The 17644-nt window shown below is 38.7% G+C and overlaps 1 protein-coding gene across 2 annotated transcripts in view; it reads left to right on the forward strand.

Moving 5' to 3' along the window:
• LOC126183772 (cysteine protease ATG4C) overlaps positions 1-17644 on the forward strand; it is an 81469-nt gene that overhangs the window by 43997 nt on the left and 19828 nt on the right. For both annotated transcript variants that reach the window (XM_049926006.1, XM_049926007.1), the window contains one exon: positions 10229-10305. In XM_049926006.1, the coding sequence (XP_049781963.1) occupies positions 10229-10305 (77 nt within the window). The remainder of the gene's footprint in view (positions 1-10228; positions 10306-17644) is intronic.

Genomic DNA, 17644 nt, shown 5'->3' on the forward strand with positions numbered 1-17644 from the left:
AATTTGGTTTCATAGTAATAAAATACCAACTTTCAAAACAAGATATGTGTATTCAAAAGTGGAGAATCTGTCACAGTTTGAGACTGTTGGTATGTCAAGAACATGGTGGTGGCTGTTTTGTGTAGGCAGAGTTCTATTTTAAAAACATAGTCACTGGAAAATGCTCTGCAGACCAATACTTGGCTCAAGTGCCACATTAATTAGACAACATAAAAATTATTCAGCTCCAGTTGGTTTCAATTTATGTATGTGACCCCGATGTCTCATGTGACTTTGCCATTTTACTGCTGAGTGAATACTCACGTGACATTAGGTGATGTTTTTACAGATGAATTCCTTGTATGTGCTCTGTTGCTGAGTCCTTGAGAAAAGAGGGATTAAGTAAGCATGAGGTTATTATGAAAATTTCTTGACCTGCAAGTGAAAGACAGTTACTTCAGTCAAAAATCATATACATTTCAGTATAATCCTCTTTACGACAATGTACATTATCTACCATTTTCACCCTAAATTCCATCCCTGAAGTGTGATTCTGCAAAATATCCATTTACAACATTGATAACCTGTCAGACTCAAAATGTTCTCCAGTCATAAATTTCCTTGGTTGTGGCAACAGGTAGGTGAAATTCAAGAGGATGTAAAATCTAGTTCCAGCAGTTAATCTTTCAAATACTTCAGTTTTCATTCATTTACTAATCATGTTCCATCCATCTGCCGAGGCTTGGGTTGCATGACCTGTACAGTAAGAGGGTTGAGTTGAGTCAGTGAATTTTTGTCAGGATGATGACCACCGGTTGCTCAGAGAAACATCATTAGCAGTCACACAACACACAACAACACTCAATGCAACGCTTTGTTGTGGCTGATGTGTTGGCAGAAGAGCCAACACCGTATAGCTAGAGGAGGCCGAAATGCACGCGTTAAGCTCACGCAGGCTGGTGTGAGGTCTGGTACAGTTAAAGGAGTTGAGTCTAATAAATAAAGTACGAAGCTCTTGGAATACTTAACTTTAATCCACAATTGGTGAACATCGCTCTTGTTGATACATTATATAATCTCAATATAAACTGGTCATGGGGCCTTGCTAGGTCGTAGCAAATGACGTAGCTGAAGGCTATGCTAACTATCGACTCGGCAAATGAGAGCGTAGTTGTCAGTGTAGCATCGCTAGCAAAGTCGTCTGTGCAACTGGGCCGAGTGCTAGGAAGTGTCTCTAGACCTGCCGTGTGGCGGCGCTCGGTCTGCAATCACTGACAGTGGTGACACGCGGGTCCGACGTATACTAACGGACCGCGGCCGATTTAAAGGCTACCACCTAGCAAGTGTGGTGTCTGGTGGTGACACCACAGTGGCAATGCCCTCCTGAGCGTGTGCTGAAAGCAGCAGGTGGGAAGGCTGTGATGTAGCAGGTGGTAGGATGCCTGCTGTGATGCCAGTGGCTTAGCAGGAACACTGACATACGGTGTGTGTGTGTGTGTGTGTGTGTGTGTGTGTGTGTGTGTGTGTGTGTGTGTGTGCGCGCGCCATCTGGGCACTGCTTTGCAGCTCAGGGCAGGAGGCACCGGAAGGTGCGGAACCCAGCTGTGGTCCTTCTAGAGGAAGAAAGCCCTCAGTGGGAATGCCTGCCCTTGAAAGTAGTGGTTTATAGGTACATTCCTGGCTGCACTGCCCTAGCCTCAAACAGCTGGCAGAAGGCTAACAGCAACTGGAAGTAGGCCCACAGATGGCCAACCAGCTGAAAGGCACTAAGTACACAACACTGGACTTAGCGCCAGCAGTACCCCTGCGGTTACTGTAGAACTGCATCGCCAGGTGGACTGGGTTAGGACCTTTCCTTGTAGACAGTGGCTGCTAGACTGTTATCCCTTTGACTAAAAATTAGGGTGCTTTATACTGGCTCTGTGGGTACATGTTTTACTATTGCATCGGTTCCGATCATGAAAGCAACAAGAACTCAGTGGATCTGATATGAAGTAAGTGGCCATCTAGACCATGATGTCTTTGCTTTTGTGCTGCATCAATGATATTTATGCTCCTAGCTCCTTTGCTTGGCAACAACATGAGGTAACCAACCCAGTGCTTCTGCAGCCATGTTTGCTGCACGAGCGATCAGCCGTGGTGTAACTTCTGCTCAGTCGACTGACTTTCCCTGTTACTCTGGTTTCTTGTGCCAACCAAGGAAGGTGTCATAATTTTACCCAGCGGTGTTAAGTTATTTGCGTTGCAACAGATCCCATTGTGGACAAGCATCAGGGATATGGAACAAGTCAAGGTATATATTAGCTTGAGACAAAGACATCATAGAAACTTAACCTGTGTGATGTATAAACAATGAACTGTCACTAAACTACTTTATGCTGCTCATGCTTATGTCTCTAAATATCATTGAGTAAATTAGTAAAAATGATGTTACTTTCAAAAAACACTGCTGCCTCTTCACTTTTATTATGTTAATATTGTAATCTAGTTGTATATTTTATATTTTAAAATATTAAAAATCTGTTGTTTTTAATGAATTCTCCTATCATATTCTATAATTGTTTTAAATTTTTTCATTTAAACTTAATCCATAAATTTTAATCTAATTGAGGTGTTCATAAACTGTCATTCACTTATTAGTAGACTGAGTTTTCACAACGAATTCTGCATTCAGTATTTTCAGGTTCTTCACCCTACTTACACTTAAGTATTGCTTTAAAAATTGTTGTTAATAAAATTCGGCAATAATTAAAGAATTTTCTTGTGGTTGCAGGTTACCCCCCCCCCCCCCCCTCTCAATATTTTTGTACATGTTATTGAAAATCTGTTGGTATTCTATTGTTAACTGCAATCAGCAGCTTAATATTTGCTTCACTGCAATGATATTTTTCAAAGAAAATATTTTTACGTTTATAAAGACTGAGTTCTGGTTATAGTACACTACTACTTGTCATACAGCTTTATAACAAACACTGCTATTTGCCATGTAGCTAACAAAAATTTGAAATTCCTGAATCTAGATATTCAGGTAATTTGTAGGAGGAGTCACTAATAAGGTATGTTTTAAATTTTCTTTTTAATTTTGGGATTCCCGGTGTCTTGCTTGCCATTGCCAAAGCATTTTTTGTGAGCTGTGTGCATTGTTCTTGTCAGAATGTGGTTTGAAAATTATGGCACAACACACAAATACTGAACAACTTTATTCGTAACTCACTGTACATTTAACAAACACAGACTTGAGAGCCACAGAATAACAGACTTTAAAAACATGCACACAGCAACTTCTATAGGCACCAAAGATATTACATGGTGGTAAAATTTGCATCTCAACATCCTCACTCAGTTTTTACAGACAGGAATAAATTAAGAAATTAGTCTTAAGTTTATGGCTCAAGCATTGAAGCCCATGTCTTTAAACAAATTTCTCATGCTTCAGTGCAGGAAGAGCCTTAATCAGTACATCTGCCACCATACCTTCTGTTGGCTGGTATTCCAACTTCAGGAGATACTCTTGTAAAGCTCAATGTATGAAGTAATATTTTATATTAATGTGCTTCAGCTGTGAGTGAAATCTAGGTTATGTGCAAACTTTCGACCTGACTGGCTATCATTGAACAAGGTGATGTATGACAGTTTCCCTAACCCTCTTTCTTCATGTGAACATTGAAAAGTGGATTGCTTCCTTTGCTGCCTTGGTGAGGCACATGTAACTCAGCTTCAGTTGATGAAAGAGCAATGGCTGTCTGCTACAGTGAATTCAGTGTGAGTGCTGATCTGGACAAGGTGAAGTGGTATGCTGTGAATGAGTTCCTATCAGCATCAGAACTTCTCCAATCAGCATGTGTGAAAGTGAATATACCTTCCTTATCCATGATTTTGGTCAGTTTCTTGTCTATGGTCCATTTGTTGAATCTAAGGATTTGCTTAGCCACTTACCAGTGAACAAAATTATGGCTGTTATTTTACTGGCTTAGCTTATTGACTGCATAGCGTTTGTCGTCAAGTGCCGACAGTGAAGTACATCAGTGCTCCATCCAACTTTCTGAATGGGTCATGTGTGCCATCTTCCATGTTCACAGCTGTTGCATACAACTTGCTCTCAGTTGCCAATGGAGTCCTTACTGGCTTGCAGTCATCCATTCTGAATCGATGTAAAACTTCTGTGATATAACCACTTTGATGTAATGTAATTATGTCAGCAGATCGATGTACTGTGATACCCAAATAGCATCTTATGGCGTGAAAATCCTTGATATCAACCCAGGCAGGTATCTTGTCATTGATATGTTTTGTCCTTTCTGTGTGAATACTTTTTCATTGTTGCACTTGTGTGATGGGCAATCACTGTCTGTGCACCAAAAAATGTGAGAGTCGCAAAATGTTGGAGCAGGCTCATTCGTAGAGAAATAGCAGTCAGCTTTGTCAGCATTATTTTGAGCTTGCACACTTAGATGCTTCTTGAAAAACAGTCACCTTCTTTGTGTCCCTTCATCTTAAAAAAGCTGTTTTGTCTTTTTTTAATTTTTTTTTAAATTTTTGTTCCAAATTATCACTATCCCTCACAGCACTTTCAAGCTTGTTCACGAAACATATGGTGTGTCAGCGGTTGGGTTGGGTCCTGGAGTCACGTGGCCTACTCGCTAAATGTCAGGGCGGCTTCCGCGAGGGTCGCTTTACCACGGATAATCTTGTGCCCCTTGAGTCTGCTATCCAAGCAGCCTTTTCCAGATGCCAACATCTGGTTGCCATCTTTTTTGACTTGCATAAAGCATAAAACACGACCTGGTGACATCATATGCTTGCCACATTGTATGAGTGGGGTCTCCAGGATGCCCCACACCTCCCCCTGAGGCACTTTCTGCTATTCTTGACAAACATCAGCAACTTGTAATCACTGCAGGTAACAACTTCTGCAGTGAATTGCTTGACAAATATTACCATCAGCTATGCAGCTGAAATAACTCACTACACAGTACTTTATGTTGCACTTGGATAAGTGATCAGTTCACTGCAATCCTGCTTCTACTGTTCTTAAATACTTCTATACTGACCATTCGTTATTTGACTAAATATGCTCTGCAATCTGATTCGCATGTATATGGCATTGGTTAGCACCATAAAAAAAGCAATGACTAATGAATGGATGCCGTTGAAGTCCCGTGACATTGGTAACAAGACAAATGTTCGGATATCACCTGTATTGCCTCAGAAAACAATTGTATCTTAAGTATCGAATGACAGACATCCACACTGTCACAGAGCTTTGAAATACAGCAGTGGCGGCAGATGAACATTTGTGCCCGACCAGGGTTCGAACCAGGACCTGTTGCTTACGAGGCAGATGCGCTAACCATTGCACTGTCGAGACACAACGGCCAACATGCCTGCAGGACCTATCTACACATGCTCCTCGTCAGATGCAAATTCCCGCCTTTGCCACATACCACATACGTGGTAGCCCCCAATCCATTATTCCACTCGCTCGCAGCCACACTGTATTCCTGCAAAGGTTCTTACAATGACATGTGTCTAGCTCTGAAAACTTTCAATGGTATGTTGAGACCTGAATAATTATACAGAATGTTTCAGAAGGAATAGTAAATGTTGTAGGAGGTGGTAGTATAGATGAATTACAGAAAAATGCCATATAACATGTGTCCAATTTTTATTGAGTACACACAACTGGGTTCAATGCATTTTTGTTTCATTTGTTCATCCTTGCAGGACCCCATTGTCTACAATTCATTGAAAATGAGCTTCCAGCATTATTGGAAGAGGTTCCTTTGGCTACAAGGATATGTATGTTCCTCCAGCATGACAGGGCTCCTGCACATTCTAGTTGTCAGGTGACACATAATCCAAACCTAACATTTCCTGGAAGATGGATCAGTAGATATGGGCGCTTTACTTCGCCACCAAAGTCCCCGGACCTTATCCCTTTGGATTTTTGCCTGTGGGGATGATTGAAAGGCAAAGTCTACAAAGAAAAAGTAAACCCAAGAGCCGATTTGATCGTACAGATTAAGAATAGTGGAGCCCTCATAAAAGAACGCAAAGATGACCTCAGAAGAGCTACACATGGTGTTACCAACAGGAGTCAAAAGTGCATTGAAGTTGGTGGGGAAGTTTTCAAAAATCAACTCTGAATGTCCTCATTTGCCTTTGCTTTGAGTTTGTTAGGGTTATTAACAGCTGTATCTCTCTACTCAATAAAAAGTAGACACATTTAAATGTAATTTTTTATGCAGTTCTTCTATACTACTACCTGCTAATTTATGTACTGTTCCTCCTAAAACACCCTGTATATGCATGTATGTGTGGTGTCTGTTCTTTCGGACCATGAATCCAGTTTTGAACCTGGTCAGGCACAAATTTTCATCTGCCGCCGTTGCTGTATTTTAATGCCCTTCCATATTTAATTGATTAACAAGGCTGTCTGTTTCAATTCGTAGTGTCACACACACACACACACACACACATATATATATATATATATATATATAAAGTGCTGTTCCGTATATGTTTGGCAACTCAGTGGTAGTGACAGACTGGAGCTGCATTAACCTACTCGTTTCACTAGATGTAGTTGTAATTTTCTGAACAATTCATGTTTAATAAGTGACAGCAATTTGGAAAATTTATGTTTGCGAGATGGTTACTTTATGTTTTAATTACAGTGTCTCATTGTTTACTTTGTGGGAAACCTGCTTCTTTCTGCCCTAGCCTAAACAAAACAGCAATGAGTGAATGCTCACATTCTTGATACCTCACTGGATGTGCTACTGCAATGGTAGCCAAAGATTCAAATCTCTCTGGGAAAGTATACTTCAAGTCTGATGGTTTTGCCCCTCCTCTACTGTCACTGAAAACGATCACAAAGAAATTAAGTATGGGAATCCTGCGAAACTCCTGGGTTCATACTGCGATACTGTGCAGATGAAAAAAGTATTTTTTCATAATTATCAGATGACATAGTTTGTCAGATTCCACTAATTATGACTGCATTAATAACTGCTGGTTCACAGGCACTTTTTTGCCGCTTGTTGTAACTGTTAGAGCTGGAAGAATAGAAACATCAGATTTTCACCATATGGGATATTCGAATTTGCCTTAAGTCTTCACATTTCGAGCAATGGCAGAATATCCTTCAGAAACACTGACAAGAAGAAGTCAGGCCATTCCTATGTTCTGGCGGGTATGCCAGTGACAGTGATCTCAATAACAATATTGCATAGCAAAGATACGTTGCCAAATCTACCACTGGAGAAGCTCCAAAATTGTGAATTGCCTCTGGTCAATACGCTTTCATGGTTTCGGTCCGATTAAGACAGTAAGACACAAAGAATTGTTGCAGTTATTAATTTATGACATCTTGTTTGGAGTCAGTGCATCGATGTATTACAAGTAATTATGTTCTAGCCGCTAAACCTAGTTACAGAAATATGAATATATATAATGAGGATATTCCATCCCTTGTCACCCACAACTTTGAGACAAAGTTATAATCACTTCCAAGGTCACTCACAGAATAAATCAGCTGGTATCCTACCTGGTAGTATAACTGAAACCTGGCAATAATGCAGAATATGTTTGGCAACTCTGTGACCAATGAATTACTTCCTTGATGGCACAGAACTATCCTGCTAAATTCACTTGATATCATTTTGTCATTTCATTTGAGTAATGTGAGTGATTTTCTTTTGAGATGCGATATAAGGATGTCAGTTAATGTTTTTAAGTCCACTAAAGTTATTCTGCACAGAAAATACAACTACTTTCATCTCTTATGCTGTGATTTATCCATCATAGCAGCTACTGGACCAATAAGTAAGATACAGCTGCCACACCTCTTTGCTAGCTCCAAGGTAATGTACTTGCGTACCAGGTGCAAGCTGCCTTCGTTTGCCTGAAAGCCAAATTTTTAATTCTTTTGTAGCAGAGCAATAACCAGGCAGATAGAAACTCAATAAGGGAGTCATAAGACAATGCTCGAGCAAAATTCGTTTTGCTACTTTCAGTACACCTTAGAGTCAGAGCGAAAACCTTATGGTACTACAAAATTCATAATGCCACTTTTGTTTTCTGCCCACATTTTTCGTTATTATGAATACATAATTTTATCTATGAACTGCCACATTTTCTTAATACTTGAGTATCATACAGAATATGAAGTAAATACAGACCTTTTCCAAGTCAAAAGTCAGTAATATCGTACTAATTCATGCTAAAATAGCCACAATCATCTTATTAAGATTTATTAAGATAGATGGTCATCGTGATGTTTCTGTAGTAAGTTGAATGTAATTTGTATTAGTACAGTGAATATTTTAATTGCATTTTCCATTAGTTTATTGAACACAACAGTAATCATCCAAGAGAAATTAATCAACAACAGTGCATTCTTTCACAATATATAAAACAATCTGACAATGCTAAAGTAGTTTGCAAATTCTATGCCTGTAGAACCTATTGGTTCTAACGATGTCATTAAGACAGTGTAGTTTGAAGAGCATTTTTGTGTAGAAATGAATTGCCTTGACAGTTGATCGATGAAGAGTGGGAAAGATAAAATTTTACGAGTATATGATCGGAGGAACAAGTGCCTGAGAGATGACTTCCCTACCAATCTCCTGGATAGTTTTGTTTCTCAAATCAACAGTGTGTGTTATCATGCAGTATTACATGTGATGTAGTTTTGTCGGTCAGTTTTCTTGCACTGCGATCGAAAGGTGTCTCAATTGTTGGCAAGAAATTCTAGCTGTGGTGGACACACACTTGGGGAAGAATTCGTAGTGCAAAACACACTTTTGGAGCTCTGGGATGGAAAATCTTATGTTCACACTTCCCTTTGCTTAAGTTTAGTCTTTTGGTAGGGTTCAGCCTGTCATTTCTTTTTAGGAAGTTAACAATAAAAGCATCATTACTCGTCACCAGTAACAGTATTGCATAGGAATGCTCAGTGAGTGACCTGATGACGTTAAAGCAAAACTGCAATAACAGTCACTCCATTGACTCTCATTGCTTAGAATTAGAGCATGCAGTATTCCTAAACCAGACTCGTGAACCTTGCCTGTTGAAAGTAAATGTCGCTTGATGGTTAAATGGTAATCCATCACTTACATCAGTAGTCAGGATTCCCTAATGTGGAAAGACATTCGTGCCAGAACTATCTTAGTTGAATCAAGAATCTTTTTTTGGTGTATGTTTCCCAAAAGCACTCGCTCCACACACAGTACAAATCTTTAGAGCTGCTTTCTCTGCATTCACCCCTCTATTATAACAGAAGTAAATACTGTGTTGCAGACGTTACACCTTTTTCCACTTGCAACCCAATTTTACAATTCTTAACTATAGTTCATAAGTTTCAAGTATGCAAAGTCCATTACTTAACTGCAAGATGATAACTATAACTTCAAATTCCCAAATGACAGTTGATACATACACTGGCAGCATCATGCCACGTTCACCTGGATGGCGCCTGATTTCAGGCGGTGGGTGGTGTCTGGCTGGTGTCCGGTAGGCGCTGCAGCGTGAGGAAACGCTCGAGCGTAAACTGTTCTGATTGTGACGCAGCCACAAGCTGTCCTGCAGAATTTTTTCTGGAAGTATTTGTTATTTACTGGTGGGTACAATTTGAAGCGAATTATCTTCAATGTTCAATCAGACTCATAACTTCAGATGATGGCGGAAATGTGGTAAAAAGATACAGTTGGACACGAACACACGACCATAAGTTTAGAATGCACGATGATTACCACTAGACCACAGGCTCGCACTACAAATCTTGGAAGTAGACAACACTTCCTCCTGACACTTCCGCATCTTACAGTGTTGCCAGATTGTGCAGTTGGCCGGACTTAGTGTTGTCAGGGGCGGTCAGTTTTATTGGCCACCTTAAGTGATCGACTCAGACTGACTTGATCTCTGTGGCGGCCAGTCAGCGTTCAGTTTTTGTGTCTAAGACTGTACATATCACTATCCCGTGACTTTTGTCACCTCAGTGTATAATTGATAAGGACAGAGTTTGAATTAAGTCCATTTAATGGTTAAAACAGGTCTTTGCACATTAGTGTATTTTTAAGTGAGCTGCATGTTGATACATGGGCAAATCTTGTTTAGTTCAATTTTTAATGTAAATGTAGTGTTTGGACTGTACAGACCACAAGTTCTGTTTTAGTAATTGTTAATGTGAGGTAATTCATGGCATTAAATTGTATTATTTGTTACAATTTATTTCCTTCTTTTTCAGGAAAGCTGTGGATATGGCCACCAGAGAAACCAGTGACTTTGAACAGTTGACTGTGTATGTTGCCCAGGATTGTGCAGGTAAATTTAGTGTATAATTTTTTAAACTGGCCCAAAAACTATCTTATGCTTGTGCAAAAATCATAAATATATATTAACTGAATGCTGAATAGTTTCTTTAGTCATTCGCATAGTATCAAGTGTAAATAACATTATTTCATTAAAGATATATTTTGTAAAAGTTTGCAGTATTTTATTTATATTTGTGCAAATGCTGCTGTTTGGAACCATTGCTTCTCTGACTTCACTGAATGTAAATTAGTTACAAGTTTTGTCTTTAGGGTACAAGTGTAGTCCTTAAAGGTTTCTGCTAAATGTGTTAAACACTAGTTAACTGTGGATTTTTGGGCAGGAAGTGTGCAATCAAAACCAATTTGAAAACCTCAGTTTAAATTTCCCATGATTCCACTAAAGCATTCAGTACAAATGCCAGAATGATTTTCTTCACAAGAGCATATTTAGTATCTCTCCTAACCTTTGGCAATCTGTAGCAGTTTTCTGCCTTGAATGACATTCTTGCCTATGGAAAATGAAAACCTAATATTTATAGTGATCTTATGACTAATGTGGATATTTTCATAGGTTACTTATAGTTGAACTGGAAGTCTTTCAGGAAGATTGCAGAGGAAAGTTTCAGTGGTGGAAGGAATGATTTGCTCAGTGAGACCTTTGTGGAAATATACTATCCAAAAAAGGCAGAAAGATCACCATACAAGAGGCTAAGATTTTTGCATTTCAGACAGAGTTTACAAATGTGATATTTATATGAAACTGCAAAGTCATGGATGGAATACAGACAGTGGAAAGATTCAAAATGGCAACCTACCTTATAGTTCAGTGTTGAGTTGTTGAATGGTGGATATGTATGTAAACAAAATTAATAGTTTGCGAGCTTACATCCAGCATACTTCTTAAGAATTAAAACACACACATGGCTACTGTGTCACAGGCTGAAGTTCAGAGGGATGAGGAGTTGTAAGTGGTGGAATGGCTGAGAGGGTGAGGCAGCAAAAGAAAGTGATAGGAATGTATCACCAGTGAACCTGCTGTCATGCACACAAGGGTGGATGTGTATGACACATGAGGACTGGAGAAGTGGGTTGGGAAAAGGGAGAGAGAAAGGTGGAACAAAGAAACATGGAACCAAGGAGAGAATAGTGTGATTATAGATTAATTCTGTGAAGGGGGAGGGACAGGAAAACGAACAGTGGTGGGTGTGGGACATGGGTTAGTAGAGTTAGAGATCTTGAGGCTTGTGGGATCAAAGGATATTTGTAAGAATGAGTTTCATCTGTGTAGAATCTAGATGGCAAAGGGTGTGGGCCAGCCATTGAAATTAAACATGTTGTGTTCAGCAGCTTGTCCTGCCATGGGATGGTTAACTTTGTCCTTACCAACAGTTTGGATAGTATATTTCCACAAAGGTCTCACGGAGCAAATCATTCCTTCCACCACTGAAACTTTCTTCTGCAATCTTCCTGAAAGACATACAGTTCAACTATAAGTAATCTATGATGGACAGCCAGTTGGTACTCCAGCCCACATCAACATATGTTCAGTATTAAAGCATAGTTAGTGTCTGGCATTGATCCCTTTAACAGGTTGTCCTGCCCTGTGGTAGTGTAAGCACATCTTACAGGCATATCCTAGCCACATCAAATATTTATCACCTGGATTTCAAGCTACAAACTGGTTGTCAGGGGCATTACAGTTCACCCATGTTACTTAAAATATACACAGAAGAAATTCTACAGCACTGGAAGAAAAAAAAAAATTAAGAAATACGGAGATTCATCAAAACACATGGTAACTGGTGGAGTATATGACAATTTTGTATTAAAAAAAGTGCAGCTACTGATAAAAATAAATATTTAGAAGTGGAAATAACAAATGATAGGAAACAAGGTAAATTAATTAGATCAAGAACTATTTATTAAAAGGAATTGTATGGGATAAACAGGGAAGGTCTGTATTACTAAGAGACTATCCTGGAACCCACTATCAGTGGCAGGCTGTCTATCGAACAGCTTCCAGGGACAACAAAAATTTGATTTTTAGTACTTCCTTTAATTATTGACAGAATTTAAAAATTTAAAATGCTGTCATCATGAAATTAAGAGGTATAATCTTATATTAAAAGTTTGGTACAATAAAACAAGTATTACAGTTACAAACTGTGTTTATTTTGAGGCAACATAACTGACGCACACATATACTTGGCCTTTATTCATCTAGTATTTGAGAATGAGAGCAGTTAGCTTCTTCCGACAAGCTTTACAAATAATTTCAAACCTGTATGAAACTTTATGTAGGTGACGCCCTCCACAAAATGATGAAAGGAAAAAAAGTTTATCACTTATGACATTTTAACTGTTCATGCAGTAAAACTTCACCATCAGCCATGAAATTTTAATTTATTACTTCACCACCGACTCTATTTACAATACAGTTTGCAGGCAGTATCCACGTATACTATTCAATATATCTGCAAAATTATATCATTGTATGAGACATAGTTCAGGCGATGTGACATCATAAACACTAAGATGTGTGAAAAACTTCACGTTTTCTTAAAATGGAGTGCAAATTACACAGAATATGTTCAGCCAGTGTTTAATAATGAGAGCATTTAATGATGTCTGACAAAATTTAAGTATAGTTTCAAATATTTTCTAAACTTTTCTCACTTACATATTTAACATCAAATATTTAACACATTAATTCATTTCTAAAGTAATCAGATGTTTGAAGCTGTTTAGTACATGGAAGTTCGGGTTTTACTGGATCATATTAGAACAAGAATTTTTATAACAACAAGCAATATTGCTTATGGCTCAGAAATTTGAACAAAGAAATGGTAACTAAATTCAAAATTATGAACCTGTAGAGATGTATTTCTGAAGGCGTTCAGTAGTGATAGCAAGAAAATAAAAATAAAAGAATCTAAGTAATCAGTCCAGATCAGTGTTCAAAATTCAGTGATTAATTTTATTCAACATAAACACTTACAGTAGTGTGAGCTCATCAAAAGAGTGCAAGAAGTAGACTTCCAAAGACTGTAATGTACGTGGTACCAAATGGAAGAAGAAAACAGGAACAACTACATAATATTTGGATTTGGTAGACTCATTTGTTAATAAGAAATAAGACTGTTCCTGAAGAGTTAGGGAGGAGCAAAGAAGAATGAAGTAAAAGAATTAGGCACTCTCTGTGTGATCATAGAAACTTGTAAAATACGTAAACATTGTTAAACCAGAACTAATAATAAATATTTTTAAAAGAGAAACAGAGAAATTAACCATAGAAAAGACAGTGCTTTGCTAAGAATTGGAGCATTATTATGGCATGTGTAGCAGATGTTTTGGACAGTTAATTTGTGAACATAGATGAGAAAATTGATACATATAGTTCAGAATGCAATAGGAAGCAACACTTTGAATTAGCACTAAATTGAAAATCTATTGAAATTGTACAATAGATTGTCCAGGTTGGAATATCAGCAATATTATGAAAATGATAGATTGCTACTCACCACACAGATGACACACTGAGTAGCAGTAGGTATGACGAAGACTGTTACACATTTGAGCTTTTGGCTAAAGCCTTCTTCAGAAATGGAAACTCTCTCTCTCTCTCTCTCTCTCTCTCTCTCTCTCTCTCTCTCTCTCCCCCTCCCTCCCTCCCTCCCTCCCTCCCTCTCCCCCCCCCTTCCACACAACCAAGCACACCACACACACACATGACCGCTATCTTCTGCCAGAATGCAACTGTGTTGCGTCGAATGGGAGAAGTAGTCCGGAGTGGGGTGGAGAAGGGGGAGGGATAGCAAGAGAGTAGTAGTCGGCAGTGTCTAGTGGACCACACAGGGATTAGGTGGTGGAAGGTGAAGGCTGCCAGGCACATAGTTGTGAGGCTGTGGGTAAGGGTGAGAGGGGAGCAGGGAGTGGTAAATGAGGAGACCAGAGAATGGGAAAAGACCAGTGTGTGCACAGAGTGGTGGGGAGGGAGGGGGTGAGGAGATGTGAGTTAGGAGTAGGTGATAGAATGGAGGGTGTGGAAACTGTTGGGTGGAGGGTGTGGGAGCAGTAAGTTACTGTAGGTTGTGGCTGAGATGATTTTGGGACTGGAGAATGTGTGGTAAGGATAACTCCCATATGTGCAGTTCAAAAAAGCTGGTGGTGGAGAGGAGGTCCAGATAGCCTGGGTTGTGAAGAAGCCATTGAAATCAAGCTTATTATGTTGACTGCATGATGTGTCACAGAGTGGTCCACTTTGTTGTTGGCCACAGTTTGGTCGTGGCCCTTCATCCTGGTGGGCAGCTACTTGGTAGTCATACCAATATAAAAAGCCGTGCACTGATTGCAGCAGAGCTGGTATGCCATTACTGCTTTCACTGGTGGTCCAGCATCTTTTGGGATAGGATAAGCCTGTGACAGGACTGGAATAGGAGGAGGTGCTGGCTGGGTGGATTGGGCAGGTCTTGCACCTGGGTATGGAAATTATGATTGTTTTGCATCTCCATCTCAAACAGAATTAACAAGAGAGTCATAAATGTTTGCATTGGTTGATAATTTCTTTCTGCAGGTGGCATAATCATCATGATGGCCTGTCAAAACTGTAATTCAAACGTGTTTTTGGTATATTGTCAATTATGAGAACAGTTGGTTCTCAAAAATGAGTGTGTGGCCTGCTTTGTCATACTTAACATTGCACTCGGAGGTGAGGCATATGTGTAATTGCTGGATTCCAGGGTGAACAATATCTATGCAAGTGTGTTGTGGCAATTCTAAATTTCAGTGGAGCCTAGTGTACTGATAAATTAATTTTTGTTTGTGCATAATGTGATGAACTGGTTAAAAATACTCTGTGTCAAAAATAACATTTTTTAGAAGAGTGAGAAAACCTTATAAGTCATTAAATTTTATCTTGTCATATTTAATTTACTTCCTAGAACCACATCAAAAATTACTGTATCATCTTAGTAATGCATATTACGGCCCAATAGCAAGAAACTTTGTAAAATATACCCTGTCAGTCCTAAAAGTTTTGAGAATCAATTAATAAAAAAAAAAAAGAAACATTACGATAGTGCTTTTAATGCTTCCCCAGCTGTGCACAATGCACAGAACTTTCAGACAGTGATGTGAAACTGTCATAAAAGTTCTACTTTGGTATGTTTTTCAACTTGTGTATCACTTTGGCTTGAATGTCGGTTATGGCATCAAAGTGTTGCCCTTCATGTGACTGTGCATTTTGTCATTTTGTGGTAGGTTCACATGGATAATATCAAGTCTCATCACCCATGATGATGATTTCCAGAAAAGAACTATATGCAGTCTGCATTTCAGCCATGTTGTGGCAGCTGTCCATCCATTGTTGTTTTTGTTCAGGAGTCAAGTTGTGTGGAACAAACTTTACACACTTTTCTTTTCTCCAAAATATTCTGGTAAATGCCTTGAACACTTGACCTGGAGATGTTACTCAGCTGCAATTTGTGACACTACGTTGGCACAGTATGGCCACACATCCACTACTTAGCACTGCGTGCTCATAACAGTCTGATCAAATGCACATCTGTTGTTTGCAGTTGTTAGTTCAAGCTGCCACCATAGGTACTGCACTAGTGGTGTTGTACAACAGGAATAAAGTCGGTCTCGGAACTTTTTGGCCACATTGAGTAGCTCACTGACAAAGACTGTTTTATCAGAAAATCTTTCTGTGAATAGAAAAAAACTGCACAATGATCTCTCATTATACTATATTAACCTCAAGGGAAGTTAACTTTGCCAGAAAATAAAATAAAATTACATTATAAATACAGAGAAATCTGCAAATTAATCTTAAGTGCTTACCCACCACTACTGTTGCGTTCAGTCAGATGCAACTTCTGTCCATTTCTTCCTCTCCTGAGGCAATTAACATGTTCCCTTTCTCTTCTCGGGAAAGGAAATAGAGATCGAAGTACTGGGTTTTTGACTTCTTAAACTTGATTTTACCATTCTAAAGCTGCTTGAACATCAGCTGATGGGAAATCTTGGCTTTATTTTGGAGTGAAATTGTGCCTTAAAATGTATATAACTGCCCTGCACAAGAATGTACCTCCTGGGTGCTTGACCTTTTTTTTTTTTCCAGCTGTTAATCTGATGAGTTTAAAGGTATGGCCACAAGATGCTTCATTCGTTGTGCACAATCAGAGAGACATGGGACAAAGAGCATGCAGTAAAATTAATGAGAAGAACACACATATATGTGGGTTTTCTCGTATCCACACATTGCCTCATTGTGCAAGCAGTCTGCTATGTATTCCCTTCATGCTTGGTATTTTGTGCTGCATTGTGATGAAAAGGCAACACAATAGAAAACACAAAGGTGGCTGTGGGTAAAAAAGTATCTATATAATATGAGTAAAGAAATACAAAGTGACAACATTTTGTTTGCAAATTTCAGGAGGTGGTTACAGCAAGATTTTAGATGTTCGATTTTCTTCTTGGGGAAACTGCAGTGATAATACTGGCAATAACTTTTAGTTTGCTGGTAACCGGTGAATTATATACTAGTTTGAACTAAGTATTTCATGTTTCAAAACTAAACATTTCAGTGATTATTCCTGAAATTGAGAAGTACTTAAGGACTGAGGATCTTAGTCATTGTGAGAAGGTTAACTAACTTTCCATGTGTCATTTGTATTTTATTTTATAACAAAGTTGTTTACACAGTGTTAATCTTGAAAGATTATATTTAGATTAACAATCTCAGACTAGACAAATTCAGGAATGCCAGACACAAGAATCCACTAGAACTGAGGTTGTGTTTTCAAAGTTTGTATTTCTTGCATAAATCATTGTCACTCATTGTCATTTCTGTTGTTCAGATTTCAGCCTCCCCAGCTGTTCTGTTAAGGCACCATATCAAGAATCATCACCTGCAGTTTTCATATACATTTTTCATAAAATAGTGGGCAGATTTTTCTTTGTTTTCTTACTTTGAGACTTACAGTATCTTTGTCTTTACAGTAATATATTGGAGAATTTTTATCTAGTACTTGTCACTCAGGGCACCTCATCTCGGACTTTTATTCAAATGAACTGTAGAAGCAGCATTCCACATAACTTTTCTTTGTCTGTAATCTTCTATAAATATCAGCTTGTTTTCTTTGGAGTCAACATACATTAATTCCCACCAATCACAGGAAGCAATGTGCAACTACACATGCATAAAGGCAAGTGCGTAGTTGCGACATTGGAAATGTAAGCACGTGCACAAAGTTGAATAGAAAAAAGGTATCCTGTGAATGCACCTTGAAGGTTTTCTTCATAGCAAGTCTGTAATACTAGTCAGCAAATATCAGTTACTAGTCCAT

This window comes from Schistocerca cancellata, chromosome 4 (assembly GCF_023864275.1).
Source record: "Schistocerca cancellata isolate TAMUIC-IGC-003103 chromosome 4, iqSchCanc2.1, whole genome shotgun sequence".
Taxonomy (NCBI): domain Eukaryota; kingdom Metazoa; phylum Arthropoda; class Insecta; order Orthoptera; family Acrididae; genus Schistocerca; species Schistocerca cancellata.